Raw genomic sequence first — 15,590 nt, 5'->3', positions numbered from 1 at the left:
TTCAAACTAATTAGGTAGTATATTAAATAATTGTACTCCCAGAAATCACATAGTGATATTAGCATATTTTATAGCAATTTTTGTACTTATTACAGAACCAGAAATTTGATGGAAAATTTGTTCCTCGTAAGTAAATCCATTTTTTAAGATCAAATCTAAACCTTGTAGGTTAAAACGTTTATTAAACCTGGGAGGATTTAATTTCTCATAATGCTCCAGAAATAAATTCCACAGCTTTAAGCCCATAATCATGTTCATCATTTGGATAGAGCAACTACATATAAGAAAATAAAACTGGTTTCCTTCTTACATTTTGGGTGAAAAGAACTTTTAAAGATTCTGTAATTTTTTATTTCCTCCTACAGTTGGTTTTTCAGTATGAGTATATTAATTTTTTGTTTTCAACAACATTTCATTAATCTCTTGCTTTCTGGATATTTAGAAGTATATAAAAATACCAAATTTTTGAATTACTCAAAATAATATATTTTTTTTAACCTCACCTAATATATTTTAGCAAAATTTACTAATTTTTCTCTAATGAAATTTATGCATCTCAGTTTATTTCAACCTCCTTTTTTTTGGTAAACCATCTGATTATAAAGTTGTTAGATCATTATTACCCATGATTTATCCACTTTTGAAAAAACAAATTAGAATGCAAGTTCCTTAAGTGATTTCCATTTCTTTAAAGTTAAATTATTTTTCAATAACACAATATAATTCAATTTTTTGACAAATTAAATACAGTTGAGCATTTATTCCTTTTATATAGTCAAAGTCTGATTTTACTTTTACTAGGGATTCATCTTTATTTCAATCATCATTCTTTAAGTCTTAATTTCATAAATACCTTCTGCTAATTGTAATTTATTATGCTTATTTGTGGGAATAAATGTTAATCCTTTTGTTAATAACCATATTTCATTATCATCCAATTATTTTTTATTAAAGTAACAATTTTCAAAATATTCTGAACCTGGTTTTGTAAATATTTTTCTAAATTATGTCATATTTTTTCAACTCTTAAGTGTCTGCGTAAATCTTTCTCTTCTTCCTCCATGCTTCATATACTATTAAAGTTTCTGTGAGTAAATCTTTCATTTTTTTCTCCTTTCATCTTATGGTAACATATTTATCTCCTAAAGCAACATCTCAGATTCCATCTATGTTATTGTATCTGTCATTTCTTCTCTATTTTTGTGAATTGTAGTTGTATTTATTTTCTCCTTTCTTATTACAGTGCCCTTGAGAATCTTTCACTTCATTTTAATAATTTTCCTTTAAATTTTTCTTCCCTGTCTTCCATTGTACTTAAATTATTCAAGTATTCTATCAGCACTTTAAACATTTGAAAGGTATTAATGGGGGGGATCCTTTTCAAGAGGCTTTTAATAGGAAAGGCGAATGTAATTCATGTTACAATTCATAAAAATGGTTTTGTTAGTTTGTTGTTAAGTGCAAAACTACATAATGGGCTATCTGTGCTTTGTTCATCACGAGTATCAAAATTTGGGATTTTATCATTATAAGCCAAAAGGCTAGCTGCTGAGCTACTGGGAGGCTCATAGAAATGGAGAATAAATGACAGAACAATAACAACACTAGATGAAATTCAAGAAGTGCTACTATAAGAGATACGTTCAAAGTCACCACAAGATAAAAGGTTAGAAAAATTAAAGATTTACATAAAACAACTTTAATAGGGTGGAAGCTATGAAACATGGAGGAAGAAAAGTAATTTTACAAAAGATCTGTTATTTAGAAAAACATACGACACTGTTGGAAAAACTTTTAGATAACCAGGTTCAGTATTTTTAAAAAATTGTTAATCTAACAGAAAATAATTTGGATGAAAATGAAATAAAGTTATTAACAAGAGGATTAACATTTACTACCACAACTAAGCCTAACAAATAAAATTAACAGAAAATATGTATGAATTTACACAAAATATTTTATGATGTTTCAAATAAAAATTAATCTTCAGTAAAAGCAAAATCAAATTTTGATTGTATAAAAGGGATTATTCCTAAACGACTGAAAAACAAGGGAAAGATAATTTTAAAGCAATGGATATTGTTAAAAAAGTTGAGGATTTGAATCAGATAAGGTATGGGTAATAATGATCCAACAACTTTATAATCAGATTTATAAACATTTGAATGATACAAGAGTAGGAGGTTTAAATGAAGAGATGCCTAAATTCCATTAGAAAAAATTAGCGAATTTTGTTGAAGAATCTTAGGCGAGATTAAAAATCTACTTTGAAAAAATTTACTTTGCATAAGTCAAAAATTGGATATTTTTATATTGTTACAAAGATCCATAAATTAAAAGCACTTAAAAAAATGTTGGAAACAAGAAGTGAATATATTTATATTGGAAGACAGATTGTAAAGAGGGAATAAAAAATTACAGAATATTTAAGTGATCTTACGAACAAATTAAAACGTTTTTATCACATATTCTGAGTACTGTTTGATGTGATTTTAAATTTATTTAAAAGCTGCCAAAAAAAAATAAAAAATTTGTTTCATTAGACGTAGTAGCTGGGCTTAAAGCTGTGGAATTTTTTCTGGATCCATACATGGAACTAATTCTTCCCAGGTTCAATAAAAGTTTTATCTTAAAAAAATTTAGATCTAATCCTAATTTTTTTTCTTTTTATTGATGAGGAACAAATTTAGCATTAAATTTTTGGTACAGCAATGGGCACAAAAGTTGATTCAACTCATGCTATTATCACTATGGGATTTTTTGAGATACATTTATTTAATATATTACCTAATGAGGAACAAATTTAGCATTAAATTTTTGGTACAGCAATGGGCACAAAAGTTGATTCAACTCATGCTATTATCACTATGGGATTTTTTGAGATACATTTATTTAATATATTACCTAATTATTTTGAAGAGAATTTTGTAACAAATTTAGAAATGATTTCTTGATGATTATTGTGGGATGTAGAAGGATACTCAAAATTTTACTATGCTTGTTGGGATTTTAAATTTGATAATTAAGGAGATTAAGTCTACCTTTGAAAGAAAAAATTGTAGTTCATGTAATGTACATTAATTCAAAAGTATAAAAACAATAAAGAAAAATAATATTTTTTATTGGTAATTTATTTAATTACAATTATAGAAGTGTAATATATCTTTCAAAATGTTCTAATTGTGGTGAATTTTACATTGATAGAACAGATAATTTAAGTTTGCAAATAAATTTGGTTAAATCTCTTAAAAAAACAAACCATATATACCAGCAGACATTTTAATGAATGCATTTTGAGCATTTCTGTGTTCCCTTTTTGGGAATATAACATAAAAGATTCAGTTTTGAAGAATATTTCTAAAATTAAACAGACAGAGGTAAAAGAACAAAACTAACAATAGTTGAAATTGTGCAACTGTAAAAACTATTACTGGGTATCACAAAAAGAACAAGAAAGCAAGAGGTAAACTATTCTTCTATAACAACAGGAGAAAGTGTAATTAAAATAAAATTCTAATAAGAAATGATAAAGGAATAGAAAAAGAGTATATTTGCCAATCTTTTCCAATTTATTTTCGATTACATATTAATGTATTTAATTTATATAAATATTGTATTTTATTCTTGTACATTTTGAAAAATATGCCTTTAATTCATGTTTGTTTGAAAAGTGAAAATGTCTGTTGTAGATTAGCTGTAAAATTACATCCTGAAGAGTGACCTTTGAAGTGTTGAGAGTGGTGGAGGAAAATAATAAAAAAGGTGAAAAACCAGAGTTCAAAGATTGTACTGGTTTATTATTTATATTCACAAATGGAAACTTATAACTGTTTTGATTTTATATACACACACACACACTTGATAAAATTATGCATTATTACTGTTTTACTAAATACATAAAAAGAGCTGTTCTTGTTTGACAGTTTGTTGATAAACCAACACCATAATTATTTTAGCTACATGCCAAAACATTGACAGGTGTCGTGTATTTTAAATGTGGGATTGTAAAAATATATTTGTTACTCTAGTAAAACTACATCCTTCCCGAAACTGGCCAGGCCAGGTGTAGTCTTATGGTCAGTGGATCAGAAGGTCCAAACCTTGAGGTATCAAATGCTGTGGAGGCATTATAATTGTAGCAGTCAATTCTGATTTTTAGTCAAAGTAGCATCGTAGGTGGCAGACGCTGCTGACTGGTTGCTCACCACCTGGTCAATAGTTGTAAAGTAAGGATGGGTAAGCCTGGAACTTGGCTCAGCTCATGTGTTGTATATTGGGGTGTACAAGTAGGAAATATCTAAAACTTATTTGTATTAGTAGTAAGAACTTTAATAATGAAAATATAAACGTAGTGTTTCAGCTCCTTAACTCTGCATGTTTCTTTTGTTTAATTATTTTATTATGACTAGAATCATTTGCACATACAGAGAATTGTATTATAATTTTGATGTCCATAGGTGTCCAATTATTGATATTGATAAAAAACTAAATTAATGTTGAGGGTCCTGCTGCTCTTTACTTGCAAAACAGTGACCTTTGGATATTGGTCCACTTTCAAGTCACGATTACAAACAAGACCTTATTCACTAACTCCCATTCTTACAGTACTTGACACTTGCCTATGCAACACACTAAATCCCCCTAAAATCTTGAAACTGCAAGGAGTCGTTTCAAAACATACATCGTGATACCTCAAAAGAACAAAACCTTTCTCAGCCTTGTGTGACTGTCTTTAAGTTTTTGTTAAATTGGTTTTAATTTATTTACAATTAAAAATTGTACTTCTATTATCTATCAGTAAAAGAACTGTTTTATTTGTTTTCTTACAAACTGATATTATAAAGGTAAATGTATTTTCAACATTCACTATTCTCTTAGTTGTTTATCTAATTTGAAACTGTGCTACCTCTATTATTATAGGAAACGTTCTACTGAAACCACAGTAATAAAACTGTTTTGGGAGGAAGAATTATTTTTTAAGAATATATTTTTATAACTGTAAATTAAAACAGCAAAACTTTCTGATAAATCTGATCATTTCATGATGGTAGGAAAATCCCAAAACATAGCATTTTGTAAATTTTCCTTCTGTCACTTAAGTTTTACAATCATAATTAATACTTATTGTGTAAAAAAGAATAACTATGACATTTAAACACTCACAGCAAATTTTAACTATTGGAAATAAGTAACATTCATTTATTTAGTAGATTTAATATTTTTTAATGCTTTTCTTTGTAGGTAAAAAGTTTTATAATGTGTAGATTTTAAATATATTTTACTATAATTTTACTATCAATGTTTTTCTTAATTGTTCAGTTTCTTTTACACTCTTATGATATTCTTGGTTTAACAAATAAATGTTATGTTGACTAAAGGAAAAAAACAACTAGAAAAGTGTTTACATTTAGATAATTATAATATACATGACAGTATTTCCAATATTAAATTAGTGACTCAATTGGAGAAGGAGAGGGACTTGTAGAACAGTTGAATATTGAGGGAATCCTCAAAAGCCACAGCACTTGAAATCTTTTTAAGCAGGATTAAAGTAAATTAATCTATGAGACCTTTTTTCCCCTTTTTATTAGCTATACTTGTGTGTGCCAACAATACAAAGCGTGGGGCACACATATATCCAATTCGATTTTATTACTCATCTACTAGCCTAACCTCAAATTGAAATTCTTTTATGTAGGATTAGAGTAAATTAATCAGCACAAGACCCTGGGTGTGGTCAAATACATCAATCAAAAGGGTTTGAACTCCTGAATCCAAAACTGTAATTAGATGTCAAATTGGTCAAGAGATGATGGACCTATGAGTGAAAAGTCTGTACTTGAAAAAAAACTCAGTCACAGCTAAAAAAGTGGATTAATTACAGAACAAGTGTCTTTAATAAACACTTTCCAATTTTTTCTAACTGAGAGATGTTTTATTGAGACTTTTTTAATATTTTTTTTATACATAATGAGAAATAATGGAAAAATTAAATACAACTACACAATTGTTTTATTACAACTACCATGTTATCAGATAAGCATTGCTCCAAATCCGAATACCCTCTTCATGCTCTGCCAATAGTAATTCTTCCATCCTTCTCGAGTTTGTTCTAATTCATTTCTTGGAACCCCTTTCTGGGTCAGCTTCACTTCAGTTGAATCTTCTTTTTCTGTTATTTCCAGGGTTACATCAGAATAGTGACCACTTGGCCAGGTCTTGAAACGCCATTTCTGAACAATCTTTTTATTGGGAATCTGTTAGAATGGGTCAATTCCTTGTAAGATTTTAGCTAATGCTTTTCAAGTAAAGTCAGTGTAATATTACAAGATGCAACAAAGAAATTGTATCTTTTACTGAATGTAAACAGAGAACTGTGTTATAAAACTACTCAACTCTATGATAGTGCAACCTTAAGACACTTGAGCCATTACTACATTCAAAATTCATTTAAAAACAAAAAATACCAAACATATTTCAGTCGTACAGTACACTCTTGAAAAATATGTTTTTGTGATTAAAATACTAATGACAAAAGTAATTTTAATAAACTACGATAATGAACACTTTTTGCAAATACAATAATCTAATTTTAATACCATCCCAAAAAAAGAAACATACCAACTCAACAAAAATACCATGAACATTTCCATCAAACAACGAAAACTTTCCTCCTTCTGTAAGTTCCAGCTGGCAGGGGCCCTGAGTAAAAGCTTGAACCATCTAAATCAGACAAATTATAATATTCAAGATTACTTAATTTCCAGAATGCTATATATCTATATTTGTATTTGAACTTATCTGTGAAGTAGTTTTTAGATAATTTTCTCACTATTCAGCAAAGCTTAACCTATAACTGATAGTTTTAAGGAAAGAACAACTATATTAATTCAGATGATGAAAAAAATCAGGACTGCCAAGTACCATTGTAATCAAAGCAAAGTGAGAAAATTTTTAAACCTCCTCATATTCTGAAGTAATTTTATAATTACAAACTATGTTTAGAAATTTACGTAAATGAAAATGTCATATATATTCATGTTTCAAATCAGATCAGTAATGTCAGTCTAGTGGCATCATTTCAGCCAGTATCTGTTATCTGAAATGTGACACTTCAAAAAACACGTTAGCCAAAGTAACGTTTATTTTCATATTTCATAATTTCTTTGGACTGAAAAAAAAAAGTGAATTAAGGTAAAATAATACTAAAATAGACTCTTAATTAAGATATGAAAATGAAAGGTTGGAATGAAAATAAACACTTAGCATCCTGGACTTTTAAAAGCAAAAGCTAATATTCCCAAAAGAGTTAAAACTAGGGATGCACGGGCTACCCGGTGATACTCGAATCCGGGTAACTGAAAATGGCATCTAAGCCCTAATCTTTGTGGCAACTTACGCGGTACTGAAAGTTACAGCCAATAATTGATTTAGTTAAAAAAACATGCTCCAAGCAACAAAGACTGACTGCCCGATGAAAGTTGGGGATTCAAAGAACAATAGAGGTTAATAATAGGCATGGCTTGAGCAGTGGATTTCTGGGGATTGTGGGGGTTTTGAGAACAATAGGGGTTAGGGTTTGAGAAGTTGGGGCTAGGTATTAATTGGAATAATGATTCTAAAACGTGTCAACATCACTGTTTCTGCTTTACTTTCACTGGCCTTACTTTTGGAAGTCAAATTAAGCTCTATTTCCCACAATGGCCAGGATAGCAAGGAGTTATCTCTCTGCACCTCTGACCAGTGTAGATAGCAAATGGACTGTTAGCGCTGCTGGCAACATTACAACACACTAAAGGTCAAGGATTTTTACCCAAAAATGCCACTGTTCCTCAAGTACAATTTAAACAAATTCCAAAAATACAGGCATTCTGCAAACTGGTTTGCACATTTTTGTTAGTTACTTTTGAAAGTTGAAAGTAAAACTGGAATGTTCTATTGGTGATTATTCAGTTAAATGTAATAAACGTCAATTTCATTTTTGTTTCAAATTTGTGTATGTTTTTTTTTGGGGGGGGGGGGGCAAAGGGAAAAAATGGTCCCAATTGACACCTGGCCGAAGCTTGGGGGCCGGGTACCCGGACCCAGCATTCAACCAAATTTTACTACTTGTGCATCCCTAGTTAAAACTGCCCTCACAATCACAATTTCTCTGTAGTTAACCAATCAGAAAAATGACATCAGAATGCAGAATGTCTACTTCATGTGACAGTCACAAGATACCCTCTGTACACCATGTCATTTAAAAACACAATGCCACTATCACATTAATAATGCATAAGTAACTTGATTGATCAAGCTACAAAACATAACACCTCAGGCTGAATTCAACTCGTGATCTCAACCAGATTTAAGATGTTCCAAATCACTACTTATAAAAAATTTTAAAATTGTGCTATAGGAAGGAAAGATATGTATTATGTTTTTGCATTAGTGGAATACAATCACTAGTTTAATAACATTATGTGCTAGCCCATTTTGTTACAAAGAAATTTTACCGTCTTTTACATAGTTAAAACTAAAGTATATACGTCTCACTATAAGTTATTTATAAAAGACACTTCTGTTATCCTATCGGAAATTAAATACAACTATTTCAAACCTACCCACTGATTTCTAAGTTTATGACTTGGAGAAGTCCAGTGTATTAAGAACCATTAATTTCAAATTATAAGCAGGAATTTTTCTAAAGCAACAAAGGAAGTGCCAAAGTAATTATTTCAATAAAATAAACAAATAGAGAAACCAATAAAATTAACATATTATTTCATTGTAGCTTGTAAACAATACAAGACCATGATCTAATAAGAGTGGCTGAAGAAATATGGTCACAGTACCCTCCCCTTCTGATGTAACCAGTTCAGAAACTGATAATCCACATAACAGAGAAAGGTGGCTATACATCAAATAAATTGTGAGGAAGAACATGATCCCAGCTTTCGAGCATTATATTTATGATTTGTCTAGATTTATAAGCCTGGAAGTTGGAAAACAAAAATTGCTTCAAGTTCAATATATTCACTTCTTGACACCACAAACTTCAAAAGTTAAGTGTTATTAAACTATAAGAAAATGTACAAAGCAGCTTTGTTTCATTTGTTGACAAGTTTTAGATACAAGATAGGAAATCTCTAGTCCTCAAAAAATTACAATGGAGGGGGTGGGGTGATCTTTGGAATTTTTTATTTCTATTTTATCAAACTACATTTAAAAAAAAACATCAAAATAAAATTCAAAATTTCAGTTATAGTCTAATATTGTAGATAATTTAAGAGGAAATATCAGAGTTCTTTTCTAAATTAACAACAATATTGAGACACATAGTGGAAAGGGTTAAGGTAATCTACATTTTTTAAATTTTCATATTGAAACCAACTACAATACCTCTTTTATTGTGAGTGCTCTAAAGAACTCTTCAGCTTTGCATTTGAAAGATTCTGTCATATTTAACTCAGTCAGGTCAAGTCTCATCCCTTTTCTTTCCAAGTTTTCTGATGTAGCGTAAACCTAGAGTTAAAAGACGTGAGAAAATACAAGATGGGTATTACTTGACAATATAGTCTCTACTGGAAATGTATTTAGGAATACTGCAAAATATGATCAAAGCAGATATAAAAATGCAGTTTTTAAAACAAATATAAGAATTCTGTCTTACTTGTTTTGTGGGCGTTACTTTCAAAACATTAGAAGTTGTCTTGGCTTGTTCTTTTGTTGGCAAAATCATTCCCTGAGAAAACTCTGGCAAGAATAACATTAGCTTTAAAACACCTGAAGACACAGATATGACACTGGAGAAAAACTTTTAAAAAATTGATTGTTATATATGAATCAAATATATATTAATACCATAAAAAAAATAGTTTGTAAATGAAAAGTTTATTGTTATTCATGCTGGAAGTGAGTGGCAGAAATTATCAAATTTACTATGGAACAAGAACCTTAGTACTATATCAAAGCATGGTATTTTTTCATGAATAGAATTGATACTGTATCAAAGTAAGGTTATTTTTTCATAATTAGAATTGATACTATATTAAAGTGAGGTTATATTTTCATGATTAGAATTGATACTATATTAAAGTGAGGTTATTCTGTCATACATACAATTAGTACAGTATTAAAGCAGGGTTACTTTGTCATGCATAGAACTAGTACAGTATTAAAGTTAACATTTTCTTAATCTGAAAATGTATTTTCAATAGAAATGCTACCTTCCTTGCATATCTGCCTATAAGATTTGCATGCCACTAACTTTGAAGCAATTCCACCTAAATTCAAGTGTTTGACTGAGTTGGTGCATAATGACGTCATCAGACCACACAGACTCTACTAAACAGGCTTTGGCTGCAAGAGGAGGGGATGTGACTATGCAGTCTACCAGTAGGGGCAGGAATGGGAACGGTGAGAAATTTGATCATACTGATGTGGAGTGAACACTCGTTCTGTGTCCAAACACCAGAAGTCATGTCTTCATCCAGAGATGCACTTCAATCACAGAAAAAAGCATTGGTGAAGAGAAAGATCCAGTTGGTAAGGGAATGTTGGAAGTAGTATGGGCATGGTCCAGTCACCATGACAATTCCTTGAGAAGAGGAGAGTTTCAAAAATGAGGACAATGGAACCCAAGAAAAAATCCCTTGGATCCACAAGGTCCACTGGAGGAGGCACATGCTTGTGCTCTCCCAAAGGAATGAGGGGTTCCAATGAAGCCAAAGACCCCAAAAGCAAAAAAATCCCTTCGTACAGGATAAGATTGAGAAGTGTAAATTTAGGTGACCAGATACACCATAGATTGCAGGTGAAGAGAAGGGGGCTGAAATTGGCTGAGACAAGAGATTAAGAAAATGTTCAGAAGTACCAAATATTGAATGGGTGTGAGAAAGGACTTTGATCTCATGACAAGCCACCCCAATTGAGTTGTCTCCTGTAAAAAAGGGTAGTGTGAGAAGAGGATACCATCTGAAAATGGTCCAATAAAAGTCAATAATCGTTGAAGAAAAGGAATGCCAGCACTGGCTGTGAATATGGCAAGCGAAGGCCCTCATGATACAAATGAATACAAAAGGGGCTGATGCTATGTCAGAGGGAAGAGTAAGTGGAAGGCCTGAAACCTGGAAAGGAAAGGTTAGGGGTAAACTAATCCAGATGAGGAACAGGAGTAAAAGGAAAGGTTGAGAGAGAGGAAAATCCTGGGAAGATAATGAGGACTGAAGTCCAGGTCTCTAGAGAGAAATTAACACCATTGAAGATTTCCATGTGAAGAAAAGGAGCTCAATGAATATCATGTACACAAGAAGGAGAAAGTTGTACAGTAAAGAGAAATGTAACTTGAACCAACAAGTCCTGACATCAGGGGAACAAAGTAAGGTGAAACAGACTAAGCTGGCAAAAAAAGAAGGGAATAAACTTCTAAAGAAATCCCCTCTGAAACACAGTGAAGTGCTTCAGACAAAAGGTGAGGTATGAAAGGGAATAGGAGGATGGTGAGAAAAAGATTTTAAATATGCAAAAATGAGGAACCAGAGAGTGAAACAGAAGGTCATCTTGCATTCACAGAATTAGTACTGTATTAAAGCAAGGTTATTTTGTCATACATAGAATTAGTACTGTATTAAAGCAAGATTATTTTGCATTCATAGAATTAGTACTGTACTAAAATACCCCAGCAGTTCTGAGCTGCTAAGGGTTAAGGTCTTCTATGGTTCACTTGATGAGATTGGGGGGGGAACATTAGCCATTTAGTAGTATCCTATAGTGACAGTGAAATGAGGAATATGTGCCAACAGGCTGAGGGTGGATTGAAAAATGTCCATGAGTCAAAGTCTATATCCCAAGAGAGACAAGATAGTCAAGAAATCCAAATAGTGGGTGATGAAGAGGTGTGGGGTAGTCCACATTCTAGCCTGAAGGAAAGAGAAGGGTAAGAGAATTTGGAGGAGAAAAGCTGAAGAGAGGAGACACGAGTGAGCAGACAATCATCTGCTTCCAGAGGGGCATATAAGAAACATTCAAGCTGACAAATCCAACCTGTAATAGGGAAGGAGAAAGGGTCCCAAGGTACAGAAAGACAGTGAGAGAAACTGCAAATGGAGGAAGAGAGTGACAAAACACTGAGCAGCTCAGACAGGGCACAAGTATCTGTCCAGATCAGAAGAAACACCAAGAAAGGAAAGAGGAGGATGGGATATTAGAAATAAATGAGTGACCACCATCCCTTGCCATGGAATATTAGGGAAGGAAAAACTAGCTAGGACGAAGAAGGTAACACCGGTAATGAGAAGGTGGGAGGAAACAAAGGCATAAATATGTGAACAATGGCAATCACAGGCAAGTAAAAAGAGGACTAATGTGCCCATGGAGAGGAAACATCTGCTAGAGGTTCAATAGGTACCCAGGCAAGAGAATGGAAAACCACAGTGATAATACAGTCAGACAAGATGTAAAAAGGGGGTCAGTGGATAAGGAAGGACTAAAAGAGAAAGAAAATAGTCAGTGAAAAAATTATTCTGCAATATCAGAAAGGCAGAAGGTGGTGGAAATGCCACCCAAAAACCTGAGACAAAAGTGGCATACAGTTCACAGAAGAACAAGCCTGTGAAAGAGGAGGAATATGTTACAATGCAATGCAATCTAAAGGGACAGTGAGATTAGAGTGATAAGTACACCCTGTACATTGGCACACAGAAGTGTAGAAGGGTGACAGGAGTGGGACAAAGGGACAGTGACACAATCAAGAAAGTGGACAGGACAAATTCCACATGTAAAGATAAAGGGATGTCACATCTCAAGGAAAAAGTGATGTGTGAAGATGGATCAGAAAGGATGGAATGTTGGAAAGGGGAAGTTAGGACTGAGATGCGAGGAGACTGAGAAACAGAAACCATGGTTGGGACCACCTCTGAGGGGATATCAAAAGGAAACAGAGCAAGGACCTAAGGGAGAAGGCATAATGAAAAAGATGGGACCAGTTCTGACTGAGGGCATAGACAGCCAGGGTTATGGAATGAAGCATAGGAGAAGGTGTGTGGCAAAGGTAACAAAAAGATGAGTAACAAGTTGAAAGCAGAACAATGGAAGACTAGTGGGTGAGGAACCATTCCACATGTAGGATGCAGTCATGTCGAGAATAAAGCCTGTGATGATGTGCAATGCCCCCAGAACATGACAAGTTATGAAACTCACCCAAATGGAATAAGTCCAAAACTACATCTGAACATTTTCTTCTATGTGTACATGTTGAGGAGTGGGTAATCACAAAGAAACATTATTTACAGTGTGTGACATGTTATGGTGTAATTGATTATGTCTAAACCTTATCTTCTAATTGTATGTGAAGGAGTAATTAACCAGATCTAATCATTATAGTCTATGTGGACATGCGAAGAAGTAATGAAATAGATTTACATGTTACCTTCTGTGTTACATGTTAGAAAGTAACTTACTGTAACTAAACATTAACATTTATGTTTACATGGTGAGGAGTAATTATATGTGACCAAACATCAACTTCTATGTGTACATGTGAAGGAGTGATGAACTATGACTACACAGAATATACTATGTGGTATATGTTAAGGATTAAGTAATTATGTTTACACATTATACTCTATGTGGACATGATAAGGAATAATAAACAATGTCTAAACATCATTAAGCTTTATCAGTTACATGTTAAGGAGGAATAAACTATGTCTAAAGAGTAACTTCTATATGTTACTTGGTAAGACAGCTAGGAGGAGGCATAAAACAGCAGGAGTGAAATTGAACCCAAAGGAAATGGTGGGTACAGAACTAACTCGTAGGGGAGAAGAAAAAAACCATAAGTAAAAGGTTTACATAATGCAAGCAGGAAAAGTTGAAAGATATTCAATAGGTAGAGAATTATTTTCAGCAAGTTGGGTGGAAAAAAAAGCACTAAAAATCATTCTCTTCGCTATCAGGCCTGAAAAAAAAAAACAGAAAAGGAAATGAGTTGAATGGACAAAATCAGAGGGTCCTCGCTGCATAAGGACTTCACCGCATGATGCAAGATGGCCATTCTTCCAGATAAAGAACTTCAGCAGAAGAATCTCATCAGACACATTAGCATAGATAGAGTTCATATTGAACTATGAAATCCTAATGGTTAAGTTAAACTCAATCAAACTGAAATTTTGATAGTTGAGAAAAAATCTCAAATCTCAGCAAACTCAAAACACATCTGAATACAACTGTGTTGAGGAAAAGAATGAAAATTCTTCCACTTGAATATAGAGGGAGTATTTATGCATAGAGGTGTGCCACACTCCTATTAGTGGAGGGTTTGCTGAGTTGTACGTCATCATGTAATAGTGCAAATGCAAGTGACACACATGAAATTAGGTGGAATTTTTTAGAAAGCTGGTGGCATGCAAAGTTCTCAGGCAGAATACATCTGTGTATAGAGGTATTCATTTTGGAAGTTGAAATAGTTTTCAACAAAACAGTACTAATTTATACTTTGTACGTTCAATACAAGTGTAGTTTAATAATGGCTGGAGACGGCTTGAATGGGTAATGAAGAAAAACTTTAATACAAGTTTAACATAACAGCAAATGTACAACGTTTCGACAAGGTTTTGCCATGGGTACCTGATGATGACAAAACCTTGTCGAAACGTGGTACATTTGCTGTTATGTTAAACTTATATTAAAGTTTTTCTTCATTACCCATTCAAGCCGTCTCCAGCCATTATTAGTCTCAAAGTGGGTTCCTCGTCATTGAACAAGTGTAGTTTTATATGTTTTACCCAATCACTGTTTCCTAACCTATATTGTTATAGTGTCAAGTAAGTGCCTATATTTCAGCTTTGAGAAGGCATAGGCTAGTGATCTAAACATATAATAAAAGCATTTTTACTGTTCTTTTCAACTGTATGATCTATTATGGCTTCCAGTTCAGTGGAGATTTGTGTAGAGATTGAAATAAAATGATAAAAGTTTAACTTGTTGATATATTGCTAAAAGAAAAGTACATTTGTGAAAAACTTCTACCATAATTGCAGCCTTGAATTTTTTTCTTTCAAGCTTGCTTTATAATTTTATACTTTATTTGAATTATGATGTTGTAGTATGATAAGAAATGTTTTTGTGGAATAAGATGAGGTAGGCTTAGGTTAAGCATTTTACACTCAATTGATTAAGTTTTGCTTCACCAACAAGACTGCTATGTTAGGACATGTTTACATTAAATCTTATCAGCCTAAGTAACTGCTTGAATGGGCAAGAAAATCACTGAAATGAAAAGTAAAAAAATATATAAATCATTATAAAATAATACAAAATAGGTTTAAAACATACTACATATGCTAAATGAAACTATTTGATTAACAATTAAGAAAAAGTTGGCTTGCTTATAATTTTGGTATGGTAAAAAAAGTTATTTTTATCATAAGTCAATGACTGTAAACATAATGAAACTGCATGTGTTTTTTGAATGAATAAACAAAGATAAAATTTGCAGTTTTATAAAATAAAAATGTATAGGAAAGTTTTAAAAGGATGTAAGAAGATATAAAAATTGGTAAGTTCAAATCTACAACATATAGCAAAATTTTTTTTCATTTTCAAAT

At 32.2% G+C, this 15,590-nt stretch overlaps 1 protein-coding gene across 1 annotated transcript in view; it reads right to left on the bottom strand.

Annotated features, from left to right (window-relative positions):
* Positions 1-6,021: 6,021 nt before the first annotated feature.
* LOC106459070 (activator of 90 kDa heat shock protein ATPase homolog 1-like) overlaps positions 6,022-15,590 on the bottom strand; it is a 24,699-nt gene continuing 15,130 nt past the window's right edge. The window contains exons 6-9 of the mRNA XM_013918648.2: positions 9,656-9,738; positions 9,385-9,507; positions 6,622-6,723; positions 6,022-6,257 (exon numbers count right to left, since the gene is read on the bottom strand). Of these exons, the coding sequence (XP_013774102.1) occupies positions 6,033-6,257; positions 6,622-6,723; positions 9,385-9,507; positions 9,656-9,738 (533 nt within the window). The 3' untranslated portion in view covers positions 6,022-6,032. The remainder of the gene's footprint in view (positions 6,258-6,621; positions 6,724-9,384; positions 9,508-9,655; positions 9,739-15,590) is intronic.

Source organism: Limulus polyphemus, unplaced genomic scaffold (genome assembly GCF_000517525.1).
Source record: "Limulus polyphemus unplaced genomic scaffold, Limulus_polyphemus-2.1.2 Scaffold554, whole genome shotgun sequence".
NCBI classification, from domain to species: domain Eukaryota; kingdom Metazoa; phylum Arthropoda; class Merostomata; order Xiphosura; family Limulidae; genus Limulus; species Limulus polyphemus.
This window is presented reverse-complemented; position numbering and strand designations above follow the sequence as displayed.